Source organism: Dictyostelium purpureum, assembly GCF_000190715.1.
Source record: "Dictyostelium purpureum unplaced genomic scaffold DICPUscaffold_289, whole genome shotgun sequence".
In the NCBI taxonomy this organism is placed as follows: Eukaryota; Evosea; class Eumycetozoa; order Dictyosteliales; family Dictyosteliaceae; genus Dictyostelium; species Dictyostelium purpureum.
Window position 1 is genome coordinate 1 of NW_003519625.1, and position 17,154 is coordinate 17,154.

Consider the following 17,154-nt stretch of genomic DNA (forward strand, 5'->3'; position numbering starts at 1 on the left):
CGATATTATTAACAAATAATTTTTTAACAATTTTAAAAAAAAGAAAGAGAAATATATCCAATAAATACTAATTATAATTACTATTATTTAAAAACCATACATATTTCAAACAATACACGCTTATATAGATTAATATAAACAATTGGTATTAAAAAAACAATATAGCTGAGCCATTATGATAAGTGGTGCTTTTTTTTTTTTTAAAAATAGAATTATTATTATTTTTGATCGAATAAATGTTGTGTTTCATTCTTTTTTAGTTGATTTATATTTATACAAAAAAAAAATTTTAAATTGGTAAAATAAAATGACTACAATTGTATAAATACTTAATAATTACTATTATTATGTGGTTTACTTTATGTATATTTAAAATTAATGTTATATTAATATTACAATGTTTACAAAATTTTATTTTTTTTAGTTTAAGGCCAATAATTTAGTAGATTTGTGAAATAATAAAAAAAAGTGAGGGATTGTGTGAATAGTGTGGGGAGAAATGTTTAATTTATAATAATGACAATATAAAATATGTGGGTAATAAAAATAACATTATTTTTTTCTTTCTTTTTCTTTTTTTTTTTTTTGATGTATTATTTTATTCGATATATCACACCACAACCATTACTACCAAATTCTAATTACTAAATACTAAATACTAAACATTAATCAAACAAAACATACTGAAAAATGGTATTATTTATTGTTAATTTTGTATATTTAAAAAAAAATAAAAAACTACACAAATTCTTTTTTTTTTTTTTTGAAAAATAAATACACTTTATAATTATAAATGATTTATAAATATTAATTTATTTATTATTTTAAAATATACAAATGTTGAAAAATTATGTATCGTCACATCATATATGCACTTTATAAATTATAATTATTAAATATAAGTTATTTGTGTATGATATTAAAATATTTTATTATTATTATTATTATTATTATTATTATTATTATTTTCTTATTATTAAACTACCATGATTATTAAAATTTACTGGATATTATTTATTTTATTTTTTATTTTTTATTTTTTATTTTTTATTTTTTATTTTTATTATTTATTATTTTTAAATCTATCTTAATTTTTATTATTTATTATATTCTCTGATATATTTTTCTTGACATTTCGCGAATTCATTTAATATATCAGAACATAATATAAAATCTTTATTTTTAGATATTAAACATTCTATTAATTTTTTTTCTTTATTAATACATGGTGACTCTTTATATTCTTTTGGTCTAAAATTTTGTTTAATAAAATGATTAGATTATGTATATTTTGATTAATCTATTTCCTATGTCACTGTTTAATTAACCCATTTAACCCAAATGTTATTCATACTTACAAATATTGATTAAAAATTAAGTTGTGTTCCTCGTCCAATTGTTGAATTTCTTTTTTACTGTTTTCAAACTCTGTGGTTGTTAGATATTTAAAGTTTGAAAATATATTTTCATTTATTTTGATTTGATCTATAATTTCGTTATTGGTGCTGGTATTATCATTGCCATTTTTATTAATATCTTCAATCATTATTTGAGTGTCGTTTTTTAAATTAATGAAAAAAAAATTTAAAAAAATTAAAAAAATTAAAAAAATTTATAAAAAAAAAAAATTCAAAAAAAATAATTTAATATTATTTGAATAATTTTATGCTATAAATAAAAGGTAATGTCAAAACTAAACTAATCTTGGAATGATGGAACATTTAGTAAAAGGTTGCTTAAAACAAAACTAACATTATTAAAATTTACTAGCTATATAGTTATTTGGTAATATTAAAATATATACAATAAATTTAAAATTATATCTTTAAAAAGATATTATTACATCCGCAATAACATTCACAAGAAAAAAATAATTTCTATTTAAAGGTTTAAGTGGGTAGTTAAATTAATAAAAACCATATTAATAATAGCATTAAGATAAATTTAGTCAAAATTATTTTTTATTATTTTTATATTTTTATATCATATTTTTTATTAATAAGTTGAATCTTGTTAACTTTTAATTTTTTTTTTTTTTTATTAATATTTTTTTCCCCAACATATCAAAAAAATACTTCAAAAAAACTTAAAAAATTATAATTAAATTTCTAAACAATTTCACCTAATTTTCATTGGTTTTTAACTCAAAAATAAAGTTTTAAAATTTTAAAAAAAATAAATAAAAAAAAAAAACAACATAAAAAAAAAAGTATTTAATAGAATTTTTTTTTTGGATTGTTAAATAATTGTTATTCAATTAACTTATAATTAATTCTCACTTGTACATGTAAGTTATTTATATTTATTTTATTATATTATTTTTTTTTTCTAAAACTCCTTCTTTTGGTAACATCACAGAACCTTTTACACAAGGTTTTTATCATATTTGTTTATTACTTGCATTCTTTTTTTTTTTTTTGGTTTATTTGTATTATCAGTATATGTTTCCACATTTGGTTTTTCAGATTAAAATTTAAAAAAAAAATTAAAAAAAAATTGTATTTTTTTTTATTTTTATAAAAATATATTAAATTCAATTTTCTTTTCCACACAATCACCAAATAACAAAACTAAAATAATAGCTCTTATATCTAAAGTATTTATTGTTATATTGCCCATTTTCCGAAGTTTGTTTTTTTTTTTTTTTTTCCTTTTTTCTAAATTTTTTTTATTTTTAAAATTTTTTTTTTTTTTTTCCTTTTTTCTAAATTTTTTTTATTTTTAAAATTTTTTTTTTTTAATTTTTTTTTTCAAAATTTGAAAATCAAAATTTTTTTTTTTTTTTTTTTTTTTTTTAACTTGTTCATTATATATATTTAAGGTATTTATATATTTGTTTTTGTTTTAATTTTTTTATTTCGGATATAAAATTTTAATTTAAAATAATTTAAAAAATATATATATTAACATTTTTTATTCTTTAGATTTTTTAATTAGATAATTAATTATTTTTTTTTATTGAAAAAAAGAATTTATATATAAAATACAAAATGTCAAACGAAGTTGAAAGATTCACATTCCAAGCTGAAATTAATCAGCTCATGTCTCTCATCATTAATACTTTCTATTCAAACAAGGAAGTATTTTTAAGAGAATTGATTTCAAATGCCTCTGATGCCTTAGATAAAATCCGTTACCAATCATTAACTGATAACTCTGTCTTAGACTCAAAGAAAGAACTTGAAATTAAAATCATCCCAGATAAAGAAAACAAAACCTTAACCATTATTGATAGTGGTATTGGTATGACTAAAGCCGATATGGTCAAGAATCTTGGTACTATTGCCCGTTCAGGTACCAAAAATTTCATGGAACAATTACAATCAGGTGCTGCTGATATCTCTATGATTGGTCAATTTGGTGTTGGTTTCTACTCTGCTTACCTCGTTGCTGATACTGTTATTGTTCACTCAAAGAACAATGATGATGAACAATATGTTTGGGAATCAAGTGCTGGTGGTGAATTCACTATTGCTCTCGATCACACCGAACCATTAGGTCGTGGTACTAAAATCATCCTCCACATGAAAGAAGATCAATTAGATTACTTAGAAGAAAAGAAAATCAAAGACCTCGTCAAAAAACACTCTGAATTCATTCAATACCCAATCAGTCTTTTAACCATCAAAGAAAAAGAAGTTGAAGAAGAAAAAGAAGAAAAAACTGAAGAAGAATCAACTGATGCTAAAATCGAAGAAATCGAAGAAGAAAAAGAAAAAACCAAAAAGAAAGTTCAAGAAAAAGAATGGGATGTTCTCAACAAGACCAAACCACTCTGGACTCGTAACCCATCTGATGTTAACAAAGAAGAATACAACAGTTTCTACAAATCAATTTCAAATGATTGGGAAGAACCATTAGCCGTCAAACACTTCTCTGTTGAAGGTCAACTTGAATTCAAAGCCATCCTCTTTGTTCCAAAGAGAGCTCCATTCGATTTATTCGAATCAAAGAAAAAACACAACAACATCAAACTCTACGTTAAACGTGTCTTCATTATGGACAACTGTCAAGAAATTATCCCAGAATACCTTAACTTTGTCAGAGGTATTGTCGATTCAGAAGATTTACCACTCAACATTTCTCGTGAAACCCTCCAACAAAACAAAATCCTTACTGTCATTCGTAAGAATTTAGTCAAGAAATGCTTAGAACTCTTCAACGAAATCTCAGAAAACACTGAAGACTACAAGAAATTCTACGACTCATTCTCAAAGAACCTCAAATTAGGTATCCACGAAGACAGCCAAAACAGAGAAAAGATTGCCGATCTCCTCCGTTATCAAACCTCAAAGACTGGTGATGAAATGACCACCCTCAAAGAATACGTCTCACGTATGAAAGAAGGTCAAAATGAAATCTACTACATTACTGGTGAATCAAAGAAAGCCGTTGAAAACTCACCATTCATCGAAGGTCTCAAAAAGAAAAACCTCGAAGTCATCTACATGGTTGACCCAATCGATGAATATGCTGTTCAACAACTTAAAGAATATGACGGTAAGAAATTAGTTTCAATCACCAAAGAAGGTCTCAAACTCGATGAAACCGAAGACGAAAAGAAAAAAGCTGAAGAAGACAAAGCTGCCAACGAAAACCTCCTCAAACAAGTTAAAGAAGTTCTCGGTGACAAAATCGAAAAAGTCGTTCTTTCAAACCGTCTTGCTAACTCACCATGCGTTTTAGTTACCTCTGAATACGGTTGGTCAGCCAACATGGAACGTATCATGAAAGCTCAAGCCCTTCGTGATAACTCTATGTCAACTTATATGTCAAGCAAAAAGACCTTTGAATTAAACCCAGATCATCCAATCGTCCAAGAACTTAGAAAGAAAGCCAACGAAAAAGCTAAAACCTTCAAAGATTACGTCTTTTTATTATATGAAACCGCTCTCCTTACCTCTGGTTTCTCATTAGATGAACCATCATCATTTGCTTCACGTATCCACCGTATGATCAAACTTGGTTTAAGTATTCAAGATGATTCAAGTGCTTCAACTTCAACCGCTGAAGAAACCACCACCACCGGCGATGATCTCCCAGATCTTGAAGAAGATAACAAAAACTCTGTCATGGAAGAAGTAGATTAAACAATCTTTTAAAATAATTAAATTAATAAAATTTTAAATTAAAAAAAAGTATCATTTTTTTTTTCATATACTGTAATTTTTTTTTTTTTTTCTAAATAATTTATTATTTTATTTTTATATTATTATTATTATTATTATAATTTTGGAAAGTATTAAAAAATCAAGAATAAATGGTTTAAATTTTAGAGAGATAATAAAAAACAAATAACAAAAATTGATGGAATTTTTTGATATATTATTTTATAATATAAAACCAAACAGTTAGTAATAAAGATTCAAATTTATACGACAATGAGTTATATAGATTTAAGAAAAAATTGATGGTTGGTATATTAATTTCTATTTTAATAATAAAAAAAAAATAATTATTATGTATTTATTTTTTTAAAAAGTGTGTGTGTGTTTAATATGTAAGTGTGTATCTATTTGTTCCCTTGCAATAAAGAATTTTATCTTTTTATTTTTGGATAACAAAGAGAAATAGGATCATTTGATTTTTTTTTGTTTTATACCAATATAATATTTTTTATTTTATCTTTTTTTTTCAATAAATAAAATTTTATTTTATTTTAATTTTTTTTTTAAAATAAAAAAAAATAAAAAAAATAATATTTTTATATTAAAAAAAAAATGTTGTAATTTTTTTTTTATTTTTTTTTTTCACCACACCTCACAAATTGTAATAATAATTAAATAAATAACAATAATCACAATAATAACAATAATAATATAATTATTTCTTTTTAAAAATAAAGAAAAAAAACCATCATCTGTTTTTTTTATTATTATTATTTTTCTTTGTTTTTTTTTATTTTTAATTAATTTATTTATTTATTTATTTATTTAATTGTTTATTTATTTAATTAATTATTTATTTATTTATACATTTGTTGTTTGTTTACTTATTTATAATATTTGTTTTTTAGTTATAAATAAAATTAAAAAAGTAAAACAGTTTAAATCATCATCATCATCATCATCATCATCATCATTTTTTTTTTTTTTCTTTTTTTTTTTTTTGGTAATAGTAATTAATAGTAGTAGTTTTTTAAAGGATAATGTCATCATTACCTAGTAATACAGGATCAGTTATGTTATCACCACAACATGCATCAGTAAATGGTACAAGAGGAATATCACCAGTTGAAACACCCCAACCACAATCACCTCAACAATTTTCATCTAATGGTTCAATTTCACCTAGTTCGCATAGTGAATGTCCATCGCCTCCAATTCATGATAAGAGAAAGAGCGATACATTTAGTGCAGCAGATTCAGAGGCTGCTAAATTAAAAAATAGAAGTCATAGTAGCGAAGATTTAAAATCAATGGATGACAAGGTATTTATATTTATAGTTATAAAGATTATAAATCATAATAAATTATTAATATGGTTTCTTTTTTAGAAAAATAAAAAATTATTTGTAACCCCAAAATTAGTGGCTCCAGCAAAGAAAGGTTCAGATGAAGTCGTTTTAAAGACTATCGATGCCAGAATGAAAAGCGAACCATATTTAAAAAAATTCAAATTACACAATGAAATTTTACTTCACGATTATAGTGCAGCATTATTTAGACAGATTTTACTGCATGGTAGATTATACCTTTTCGATAGTCATATTTGTTTTGAATCTAAAATATTTGGTATTAAAACAAGTGTAAGTTTTTTTAATTTTTTCTGAAATAAATTATTGAAATTTAGGTTATTAAATAGTATTAACATTTTAATAAATAATAATTATAGGAAGTTATAGCTATTAAAGATGTAAAACAAATTAAAAAGAAAAGCAGATTCACTGTTGGTATAGAGATTATAACAAATAATAATGTAAAATATTCATTCGCATCATTTGTATCCAGAGATAAAACATATAAAGATTTATTGGAGGCATGGAAAGATGTTACAGGTGAAACCCATGAAGATGCTTCATCGTTTAGCGTAGATGACGATATAGATGATGAAATTATAAATAATGAAGTGGAAAATCAAAATATATATACACAACAAATTGATGGTTTTGATAGAGGTGAGGAAACAAATAGTCATCCACCCACTCCTCCACAGCAATCTGAACCACAACAAACTGAACAACCAAAACAAATAATAAGTGAAACTCAACAAACAAAACAGGATGAAAATAGTAATAGTAATAATAACAAAGGCGAAATTATTTTAGATTCAAAATCAAATAACAATAATAAAAATGAAAATCAAAATGGTGCAACAGTATCTTCAACTACTTCACAAGTAGCACCTACCTCACAACAACAAAAACCAAATGGTGATACTGCAATGGTTAATAATGGTAATAGCAATAATAACAATGGTGGTAATAGTAATACCCTCTCTACCATTAAAGAGGTTGAAAAAAGCCCATTGGATGAAATTTATGGAAGTGTTGATCAATATCTTTCAAAGGATACCCAACCACAATCAATTTTAGAGAGCCAGCATTCAGATTTTCAAGAGCTTTTATCTGACAATTTTAATGTTAGTGTTGTAAATTTTTTTAGAGCCTTATATTCAGATCAATGTAATTTTGTTCACAACTATCATGTAAAAAGAGGTGATTCTAGTAAGTTATTGTAGTTATTAGTTAATATTTAAAACATATTTTAATAATTTTTTTTTATTTTTATTTAAAAAGATGTTAATGTTAAACCATGGACCTTTAGAGATAGATTTGGAACTATTAGAGAAATAGAATGTAGGTTATTTTGATTAATAATTATTCCTAAATAGTTATATTGACCATTTTTTTTTTTTATAAATAGATGTTGCACCTGTAAATTCACCAATTGGACCAGATAAAACTAAAATTCAAGAGACTCAAAGATATCATTTAACCAAAACTAAATTAATTGTCGAAACAGATACAATAATGTTAGATATTCCATATGGTGATCATTTTAGAATCGAGGCAAAATGGGAAGTTATAGAAACTTCAGCAGAAACATGCAGACTTTCAATTTCATTATGCGTAAGATTTATTAAAAAGACTTGGTTCAAGAGTAAAATTGAAACTACAACTGTCAAAGAAACTAAAACATCATTTGATAAATGGATTCAATTAGCTAAACAAGAAGTTCAAAAAATGCTTCAAATTAAACCAAAGCCAACTGCCCCATCACATACTCCAGCATCCCACACTACTACAGTTCCAACTTTAGGTAAATCTTTAGATAAAACAGAGATTTCACGTCTTAAAGATGAAGAAAGAATTGATTCACCTAAACCACATCATACAAGATCGCGTAGTAGACAACATTTAATCTCCTCATCTGGCCAGGTTAATAATTCGCCATCTTCAAATTCTTTATTATCAAATATTATTTCAAACCAACAAACCCATTCACCAGCGCTACCACCAGTGTCATCACCAATTTCAAATATAAATCAATCACACAACAATTTAGAAACCCTATCAAATTCGGCAAATGATCAATTAACAGTATCACCAAAACAACAGCTAAAATCATCTAAATCATCATTAAAGAATGAATCAAGTTTGGTTAAATTAAAAACACCAATCGGCGTTTTATCATTAAATGGTAGCCAGGTTACTGTTTTATTGGTATCATTCTTTTTATTTATTCTATATATAACAATGTATATACAAATTGTTAAACTTTCTTCAAAAATGGAAACTATGGAGTTAATTTTTAAAGATGTAGTAAATAATAATATTTATGCAAACAATTTAAACACTAAAAAATAAAATGTAATATAAAAAAATAAAAAAACACAATAAAATATATTAATAAACTATTAAACTTATTTTTATTATATATTTAATAAAAAAAAAAAAAAGATTAGATTAAAAGGTTTTATTTTTTATACATCAGATGGAGCTTCTAATTTTACTAGATTTTTTTTATCTCTTCTTCTTTTAAAAAGGATTATACCAATAATTAGAAACAGTAAAGCTATTATAAAAATTGGATGGAACACTATTAAAAATATTTTATTACTCTTTGAAACACCATTTGTAGAACCAGCAGTTTTTGGAAGCTCTTGATGAAAAGCATATAGTTGTATCATTTCTGAATGTGGCGCATATTTCATTTTGAAATTCAATTGAACATCTTCGCTTTCTCCGGTCTCCATATCATATGTTACCAGGGTTGCATTGTTTAAATAAAAAAGAAAATAACGATGATTTTCTGATTTTATATAGTACTTTATAGAATTGTATCTCTTGAATATTAAATTGTCATTGCTATATTTTATTTGATTGTTTTGAATATCTTGTAAATTAAATTTATAAAAATAAAATGTGTTTGAATTTTCCACAAATGCACCAGATAGTAAGAGTTGATCATTATATATTGAGAACCCAATGGTACTAAAAGCTAAATTTATATCTATATCTATTATTCTTTCAATTTTGTTTTCATTAATGTTAAATGTTATTAAATGTATGTTATTTCTAATATCTTTGGCTATCAAATGGTATAAATGTTGATGTTTATCGTGTATTTTCTTGAAGGAGTCAATTTCTTTAATATCTATAGAAATATTGGTAGAAAAGTAGCTGTATGATTGATTATGGTTATTATAATAATAATTATTTTCGGTACCAAATTGATTTGCTTTAACAATATTTAAAATCATTTGACTATTTTCATCCATTACATAACCAATTGCAACTACTGAGTATTCTGTTGTTGAGTCTAAAAAGTAATCTATTGAATAGTGGTACAATAAATTATTTTGTGAAACATCAACCAAGTTAATCCACATATCACACTTTGATACCTTAACGTTGGACTCATCAAAATAGTGAGTGCATCCTTTAAAATCCTTTTCTTTAGTCTTTGATACTGATGTTATAATCATCTATAAAAAAAAAATAAAAAAGAAAAATTAATATTTATTTAATTTTTTTTTTAAAAAAAACAAAAAATATACTTACAGTATCTTTAGACTTTACAGTAACAATTTCTGATTTAATAGAAATATCTTCAATAGGAAAGTGAGTCTTTACCTTCGTTTTTGAATCATTTAATATCTGGTTCGATGCCATATAGTTGAATGGATAAGTTGCAACTTTATATATAAAATAAATATAATTTGGTTTATTATTAATATTATTTATTATGAATGATTCATTTTTAAAATTTATTAATTTATTTTCTTCTATTGTATCTTCACAATTTATAATATAAATAAAAAAAACTAAAAAAACTATTAATTTCAATTTCATCTTTTTTATTATTTAAATATTTATTATTTTTATCTGTGTTAAAATTATATTTGGTGTATTAATAAATGATTTAAAAAATGAAAAAATAAAATATAAATTAAAAATAATATTATTAGAAACTTTATTTTAAATTTTAAAAATAAAAATAAAATTAAACTACAATAATAACTATAACAATTATTTTTATTATAAAAAAACAAAAACAAATCTGTCAAAATGTGTAACTGATCAAACAAAAAAAAAAAATAAAAAAAAATTGGAAAAAAAAAAATAAAAAAATAAAAAAATTAAAATTTTCACCAACACACCGCTAACCACCACCAAAAACTATTTTTTTAAACCTGGTAAAAAAAAAAAAATACACATTTTGAAACAATATGTAAAAATAAACAAATAATTTTATTTAAAACAATGACAGTTATTTATATTTTTATTATTTAATTAATAAAATTTTTTAAAGTACTGAAGATGTGCATTGTTTAATAATTTGAATTGATTGATTAATTTGTTCTTTAGAGAGTAAGGAGTTTACGGAGACACGAATTGATGGTTTTGGAATGAATTTTTCGGCAGCAACATATTTAGCTCTGGTAAGGAGGATACCACTTTCCATAGCTTTGTTAACAATTTTTTCAAGAACCATTTCATCTTCGATTCTATTATTTCTAGTAGATTTGGAGTCGAGTGAAAGATGAATGACTGGTGAAATTGGTAAAGAGGTAATTTCTAAACCTTTCAAGTCAGAGAGACCTTTGTAGAAGTGGTTAATATTCTCGTGAAGTCTTTCTAAGATGGAATTGTCTTCATCCAACATAGTAATTGCGGTAGTAGCAGATGTAGCAAGGAATGGTGGTAATGATGCAGAGAATACATAACCAACACCATTTAATCTTTGATGGTATACTACTTCTGGAGCACCGCAACAGAAACCACCACCTGAACCAAAGGCATTACCATATGAACCTGTTAAAATATCGACGCTATTGACCTATATATAAGAAATTAATATTAGTATAAAGAAGGAGACATTAAAAAAAAAATTACAATAGCTGTAAATTAATTCTTACATCTACACCATAATGTTCAGTAATACCTCTACCAGTTGAACCCAAAACACCAATTGAATGAGATTCATCCATAATTAATCTAAATTTATATTGTTCTTTGAATTTTAAGATTTGTGGGAGTGGAGCAATTGTACCTGAATTATAATAAAGACCTTCGATGACAACGAATTTTCTGACGATTTTAGCTTTTGAACCAGTGAATTGAGTTTGTTCTAAAACTCTTTGGAGATCATCCATATCGTTATGATTGAAATAAAAAATTCTACTACGTGATAATGTTACACCAACTTGTACTGGTTGTGATACACCTCTATCGACAATGATAATATCACCAATTTTAGAGAATGATGGGATAGCAGATGAAATAGTGGCATATGCTGATGAATATAAAACTGTTTCTGGAGTTTTCATAAATTCTGCAGTTCTCTTTTCAAGCTCTAAATGAACATCGATTGTACCATAAAAACCTCTTGGACCACATGAACCAACACCATATTTTCTAACAGTTTTTTCTGAAACTTTCTGTAATTATAATAAAAGTTTATTAATTTAAAATTTTAAACCATTTTATTGTGTTGTAATTAATTTATAAAGCTTACATTAATTTCATCATTACCAATAAAACCTAAATAGTTTGCTCTTGCAAGATTTAATAACTCTTTGTTATCGACAGTAACATGAGTTGAAGTTGAGCTTTGAATAACTAATTCTTTTTGGTTTAAAACTTCTAATGGATTTGATTTTGGTGTTAATGGAGTTGGAGTCCATTCACGAATTAACTCTTCTTCTTCAGCTTTGGAGAGCTTGTCATTTTGTCTTGGTTTAAATGGTCTCTTTGTTAAAAGATAAATAATGAAAACTGCCATCATACCATGAATAAATAAATTTGGACTGGTAGTTGTAACAATAAACTCTTTTAAATAAAAGAGAATATTATTATAAATATCGAATAAAAACATTTTCTACTTTATTTTATTTTTGTAAATATATAACCAAAATTAATTTATTATATAAAAATTAATACAAATAAAAATTTATGATTTAAAATGGTTTTTAAAAAAAAAAAGTATGTAAAAATAACTAATGATTATAAAGTTATATAACACTCCAATTCGTTTGTATAGTAAATTAAAAAAAAAAAAAAAAAAAATTATAAAAATTTTTAAAAAATTTTTGAAAAATTAAAAAAAAATTTAAAAAAAAAAAATTATATTTTGTATATGGCGCTATTCATTTTCATATGGTTATAATCACTAACGATAACCCTATTTACTTTTTTTTTAATACAAAAAAAAAAAAAAAAAGTGTGATTTCTTTTAAACTAACCCAAAAAATAAAAAATAAAAAAGTAAAAAAAATAAAAGTTTGAAATAAATAAATAATAATTTATTATAGTTTATTAAAAAATTGATATGGTTGGTGTTGCTATCGTTGGTAATGTGAAATATTTTGGGTATATAAAAAACTTAATTTTGTCCAGTTTCACAATTATTAAAAATAATTTGAGCCCATTGTTGAATTCTATTTGTTGAATGAACCATAATTCTTAAAATATTCATCATTGATTGATTCTTTCTGATTAAAACTTTTATTTCTTTTTCTAAAATAAAAAAAAAAAAAAAAATTAATATATTTATTTTTAAAAATAAAAAAAAATGTTGTAAACAAATTATAATTCTTACCAAAAGAAAGATTGCCAATAATTTTAACACATAACAATAATAAATCATATGATGGATTGTTATAATTTGAAATAATAATTTTAGTTAATAATTCGACCAAATCGTGTTGAGCCAATTGTAAAATTAAATTTTCTGAAATAAAAAAAAAAAAAATTAGCATTAAAAAAATCAATTTAATAATATATAAATGAAATACTTACTGTTGGTTGATAAATGGTATAATGTTAAAGCAGCATTGTATGAAATTTGCATTGTATGTTCATTTTTATAAATAAGAATATTTTTGAGTGGGTTAATACCACCTACTTGTACGATTGCAATTTGGTTATCTTGATTCTCTGCTAAAAGTGAAAGTGAGGATGTTGTGTATTGTAAAATATTATCAGAGGACGAGTTTGAATTTAACATTAAAACCAATGGTGGAAGGGCGCCACACTCGACTACTTTTCTTTGATATTTTGATTGAGCAGAGAGAATAGAGAGAGCATGAGCCGAGGTTTCTTGAAGTTTAGCATCGTCGTTAATAGCAATTGCAATCAATGAGCCAATGCCGCCACCTTGAACAACCAAGTCACGAGACAATGGATTTTTTACTAAATTTAATAAAACGATTGAACTTGAATGCTTTATTTGAACATTATATGATCTTGACATCTTTATTAAAATTGGTAAACATCTATCAGCTAATTGGGTCTTTACGAGGATATTCTCTTCACAACTTAGATATTGAAAACATAAACAAACATTTAAAAAACTTTCAAAATCATCGTCATGAATAATAAATTGATCGTTATTAAAATCTTCTTCATTACCATTACTGTTATTATTACTATTACTACAATTATTATGTTCACTATTGACACCACTTGCACCAGTGCTACCAATATTATTATTATTATTATTATTATTACTATTATTATTTCTGCTACTACTATTTCCACCATTGCTACTATTTATATTTTTGTTTTGTTGCTTTAAATTTGGATACTTTTTAAAACTTTCAAGTAAATAATTTACTAATAATGTTAAAAAATTTGCTTCGAGTATATCAATTCTTACAATATCTAAATAAATAAAGTATATTTTGTCAGTATAGTTTATGTAGAGGCTGTTTGTTTGTACTTACCATTTTCGGCTAAATTTGAAATAGCTTTTGTTAAATGTTTATATAATGTTGGATTACCATTTGTGAATAAATTACCTAAAGGATTTAAAAATCCTCTAATAATCATTTTTTTGCCAAGAGAATCACATGTTAAATTTAGAAAACCTTTTGCTGCTTCTTCTCTGTTCTTTATATCTGGTGAAGTTGAGAGTTTTGAAAAGTTTGTGAGGTCAGAACATCTATTACAAATTCTAACTGGTTTATTATAATGTAATTGTGGTAGTGATTGTCTTTTACTGGTACAGTTGTTACAAAAAAGGTTGCCGCAGCCCCTACAATGGTGTCTTCTTAATAATGTATTAAATTGTGATTTACAATTTAAACAGCAATCCTCTTGGTGATCTGGTACCCAAATTGGTCTCCAGATCTTTTGAAGATTGGTTGCATTATCAATACTATCATCTTTATAATATGTATCGGATGGTCTTTGATTAACTGTATGTAACATTTTATTATTTATATTTATTTTTTATTATTTATTTTGATGGTGGTGGTGGTGGTATTGATGATGAGGATTATTTAATATAAAGATACAAATATACAAATAAATTATTTTTGATATATGATAAAATAATTTATTTTTATTTTTTTCTAATTTTAAAAAAATTTAAAAATTTGTAAAACTACAACACACAAAAAAAAAAAAGTGAAATGAATTGAAACTATATTATTACTATTACTACTATTATTATTTAATTATTTATCTGTAATATTGGATATTTAAAAAAAAAGAAAAGAGATTATTTGATGGTAAATTTAAAAATAAAAAAATAAAAAAATAAAACACAGAGTGTGTGGAATTAATTTTTTTATTTTTTTTATATTTTTTTTTATTTTTTTGTGTGGGGAAAAGATAGAAAACTTTATTGATTTTTGATTTTATTTTTCCAAAAAAACCAAAAATAATTCTTTTTTATTGTATGGGTGTAAGTTTGCTGAAGAACTATAATTATAGAATGGATGAACAATAACAATAACAATAACAATAATATTTAGTGTATCTGCTATAGAAAAAATAATTAAATTATTTTAAAAAAAAAATAAATATAAAAAAAAAAAAAAAAAAAAAAAAAAAAAAAAAAATTGAAAAAATAGAATTTTTTTTTTTTTAATTATTTTTTTTTTTTCTATGGTCAGTTAAAAAGCCAGATTTTTTAAACAAAAAAAAAAAAACGATTTGAGTGTATGATGTGTAATTAATAAATTTAAATCATTTATTATAATAGGTTTTTTATTTTTTTATTTTTTTATTTTATTTTATTTATTTTTTAATATTTATTTGCTAATAAAAAAAAAAGAAATAAAAAAAAATTAATAAAAAAAAAATTAATAAAAAAAAAAGAAATAAATAAAAAAGTATGGTGTGTGTGAAAAAAAGTTTAATTTTATATTTTTATTTTTTTTTTATTGAAAATAATTATTTCTATTAATCAAATAATGGTACACCCCATTGTCTCATTGGGGAACAGGTTCTTTCATTTCTATTTAATTGGTCAAGTTGTTTGATTTGAGCATCAGTAAGATCAAAGTCAAAGATGTCAAAGTTGTCAATAATTCTTTGTGGGGTAACTGATTTTGGAATAACAGTAAAACCCTTTGTGATACACCATTTAAAGATAATATTGGCTGGTGATTTATTGTGTGATTTTGCAATTTCTTCAATAACTGGTGAATGATCTGTAATTTTACCTTGACCCAATGGTGAATAAGCGGTTAAAATAATTTTATGTTGATCGCAGAATGATCTTAAAGCTGGTTGTGATAAATATGGGTGTAATTCGACTTGGTTGACTGCTGGTGGAATTCTAGCATAGGTTAATAAATCGACTAAGCTTTGAACATTGAAATTTGAAACACCAATTGATTTTACTAAACCTTCATCAACTAATTTTTCCATTTCTCTCCAAGTGTCGTGAATATTAACTTTATCTAATTTAACAGAACCATCAGCATTCTTTGGGGTGGTAAAACTTTCACCAGTATATTCAAAGGCAATTGGCCAATGAATTAAATCTACATTTATTTTATAAAATTTTTTTATTAGCAAAATAATTTTAAAATTAGTTTATAAATAATACTTACATAAATCAACATATTGTAAACCTAAATTTTTTAATGAAAGATCAAAATGTTTTCTAACATTACCATGACAGGTATTCCATAATTTGGTAGTAATAAAAACTTCCTCTCTTTTAACAATGCCGTCTGCAATAGCTTCTTTAACAGCAAGACCAACCTCTTTTTCATTTCCATAAATTGCAGCAGTATCAATATGTTTGTAACCTGCCTTTAAAGCTACCTTTGTAGCTTCATAAACTTCATTGTATTTGGAACCATTATATGTACCTAAATAAATTATAAAAAATAAATTAATAAAAAAATAATTTAAAAAAAAAAAAAAAAAAAAAAAAAAAAAAAAAAAAATTTAATAAACTTACCTAAACCTAATTGTGGAATATGGGGCCCAGATGAAAGTTTAAAAGTTTGTTGGGGGTTGGGCCATATTTTTTTTTTAATAGTTATTATATTATTATTATTGTAAGTTATAATTATATTTATTTATTTATTTAAACGAAATGAAAATAAAAAATAAATAAGTTCAGCAAAGATATTTGGGTGTCATTGAAAAAAAAATAAAAAATAAAAATTAAATTTATACAAAAAAAAAAAAAAAAAAAAAATAAAAAAAATAAAAAAAATAAAAAAAAATTACTTTTAATTTTTCACCAAAAAAGAAAATAGAATAGTGGTTATTCGAACACATAATTATTTTTTCTCAAATTATATTTAGTGTGGAATATTTTTTAAAAAATATCTTTTTGGTTCTACGAAGTCCAAAAAAGATATATTAATTTTTTTTTTTTAAATAGCATTATATTTAACCTTTTTTATTTTTTTTATCTTCTTATTATTATAAAGATCATTTAAAAATCTAGCATTAGG

General features: G+C 23.6%; 7 protein-coding genes across 7 annotated transcripts; 2 read left to right on the plus strand and 5 right to left on the minus strand.

The window, feature by feature from the left end:
* Window positions 1-1,097: 1,097 nt before the first annotated feature.
* On the minus strand, window positions 1,098-1,546 carry DICPUDRAFT_156265 (uncharacterized protein; the record flags this gene model as incomplete). Its single annotated transcript, XM_003291605.1, has 2 exons — window positions 1,098-1,251; window positions 1,359-1,546. 2 exons carry the CDS (start codon window positions 1,544-1,546, stop codon window positions 1,098-1,100), a joined length of 342 nt encoding a protein of 113 aa, XP_003291653.1.
* A 709-nt stretch (window positions 1,547-2,255) lies between these two features.
* Window positions 2,256-5,164, plus strand: DICPUDRAFT_49949 (heat shock cognate 90 kDa protein). The gene is made up of 2 exons (XM_003291597.1): window positions 2,256-2,287; window positions 2,925-5,164. Exon 2 carries the CDS (start codon window positions 2,991-2,993, stop codon window positions 5,088-5,090), a length of 2,100 nt encoding a protein of 699 aa, XP_003291645.1. The 5' UTR covers window positions 2,256-2,287; window positions 2,925-2,990; the 3' UTR covers window positions 5,091-5,164.
* Window positions 5,165-6,148: 984 nt separating this feature from the next.
* DICPUDRAFT_99088 (uncharacterized protein) lies at window positions 6,149-8,887 on the plus strand (the record flags this gene model as incomplete). The annotated part of the gene is made up of 5 exons (XM_003291598.1): window positions 6,149-6,430; window positions 6,497-6,748; window positions 6,835-7,666; window positions 7,739-7,798; window positions 7,866-8,887. 5 exons carry the CDS (start codon window positions 6,149-6,151, stop codon window positions 8,807-8,809), a joined length of 2,370 nt encoding a protein of 789 aa, XP_003291646.1. The 3' UTR covers window positions 8,810-8,887.
* Window positions 8,888-8,925: 38 nt separating this feature from the next.
* Window positions 8,926-10,663, minus strand: DICPUDRAFT_82307 (uncharacterized protein; the record flags this gene model as incomplete). Its single annotated transcript, XM_003291606.1, has 3 exons — window positions 8,926-9,930; window positions 10,007-10,140; window positions 10,660-10,663. The coding sequence occupies 3 exons, from the start codon at window positions 10,661-10,663 to the stop codon at window positions 8,926-8,928; spliced, it is 1,143 nt and encodes a 380-aa protein (XP_003291654.1).
* Window positions 10,664-10,751: 88 nt separating this feature from the next.
* Window positions 10,752-12,323, minus strand: DICPUDRAFT_156269 (serine C-palmitoyltransferase subunit; the record flags this gene model as incomplete). The annotated part of the gene is made up of 3 exons (XM_003291607.1): window positions 10,752-11,285; window positions 11,365-11,886; window positions 11,964-12,323. The coding sequence occupies 3 exons, from the start codon at window positions 12,321-12,323 to the stop codon at window positions 10,752-10,754; spliced, it is 1,416 nt and encodes a 471-aa protein (XP_003291655.1).
* A 507-nt stretch (window positions 12,324-12,830) lies between these two features.
* Window positions 12,831-14,659, minus strand: DICPUDRAFT_156270 (uncharacterized protein; the record flags this gene model as incomplete). Its single annotated transcript, XM_003291608.1, has 4 exons — window positions 12,831-12,964; window positions 13,047-13,178; window positions 13,247-14,110; window positions 14,173-14,659. 4 exons carry the CDS (start codon window positions 14,657-14,659, stop codon window positions 12,831-12,833), a joined length of 1,617 nt encoding a protein of 538 aa, XP_003291656.1.
* A 978-nt stretch (window positions 14,660-15,637) lies between these two features.
* DICPUDRAFT_39352 (uncharacterized protein) lies at window positions 15,638-16,704 on the minus strand (the record flags this gene model as incomplete). Its single annotated transcript, XM_003291609.1, has 3 exons — window positions 15,638-16,224; window positions 16,294-16,557; window positions 16,650-16,704. Coding segments are annotated over 3 exons (906 nt in total), but the record flags the coding sequence as incomplete, so codon positions are not given.
* Between the last annotated feature and the right edge of the window lie 450 nt (window positions 16,705-17,154).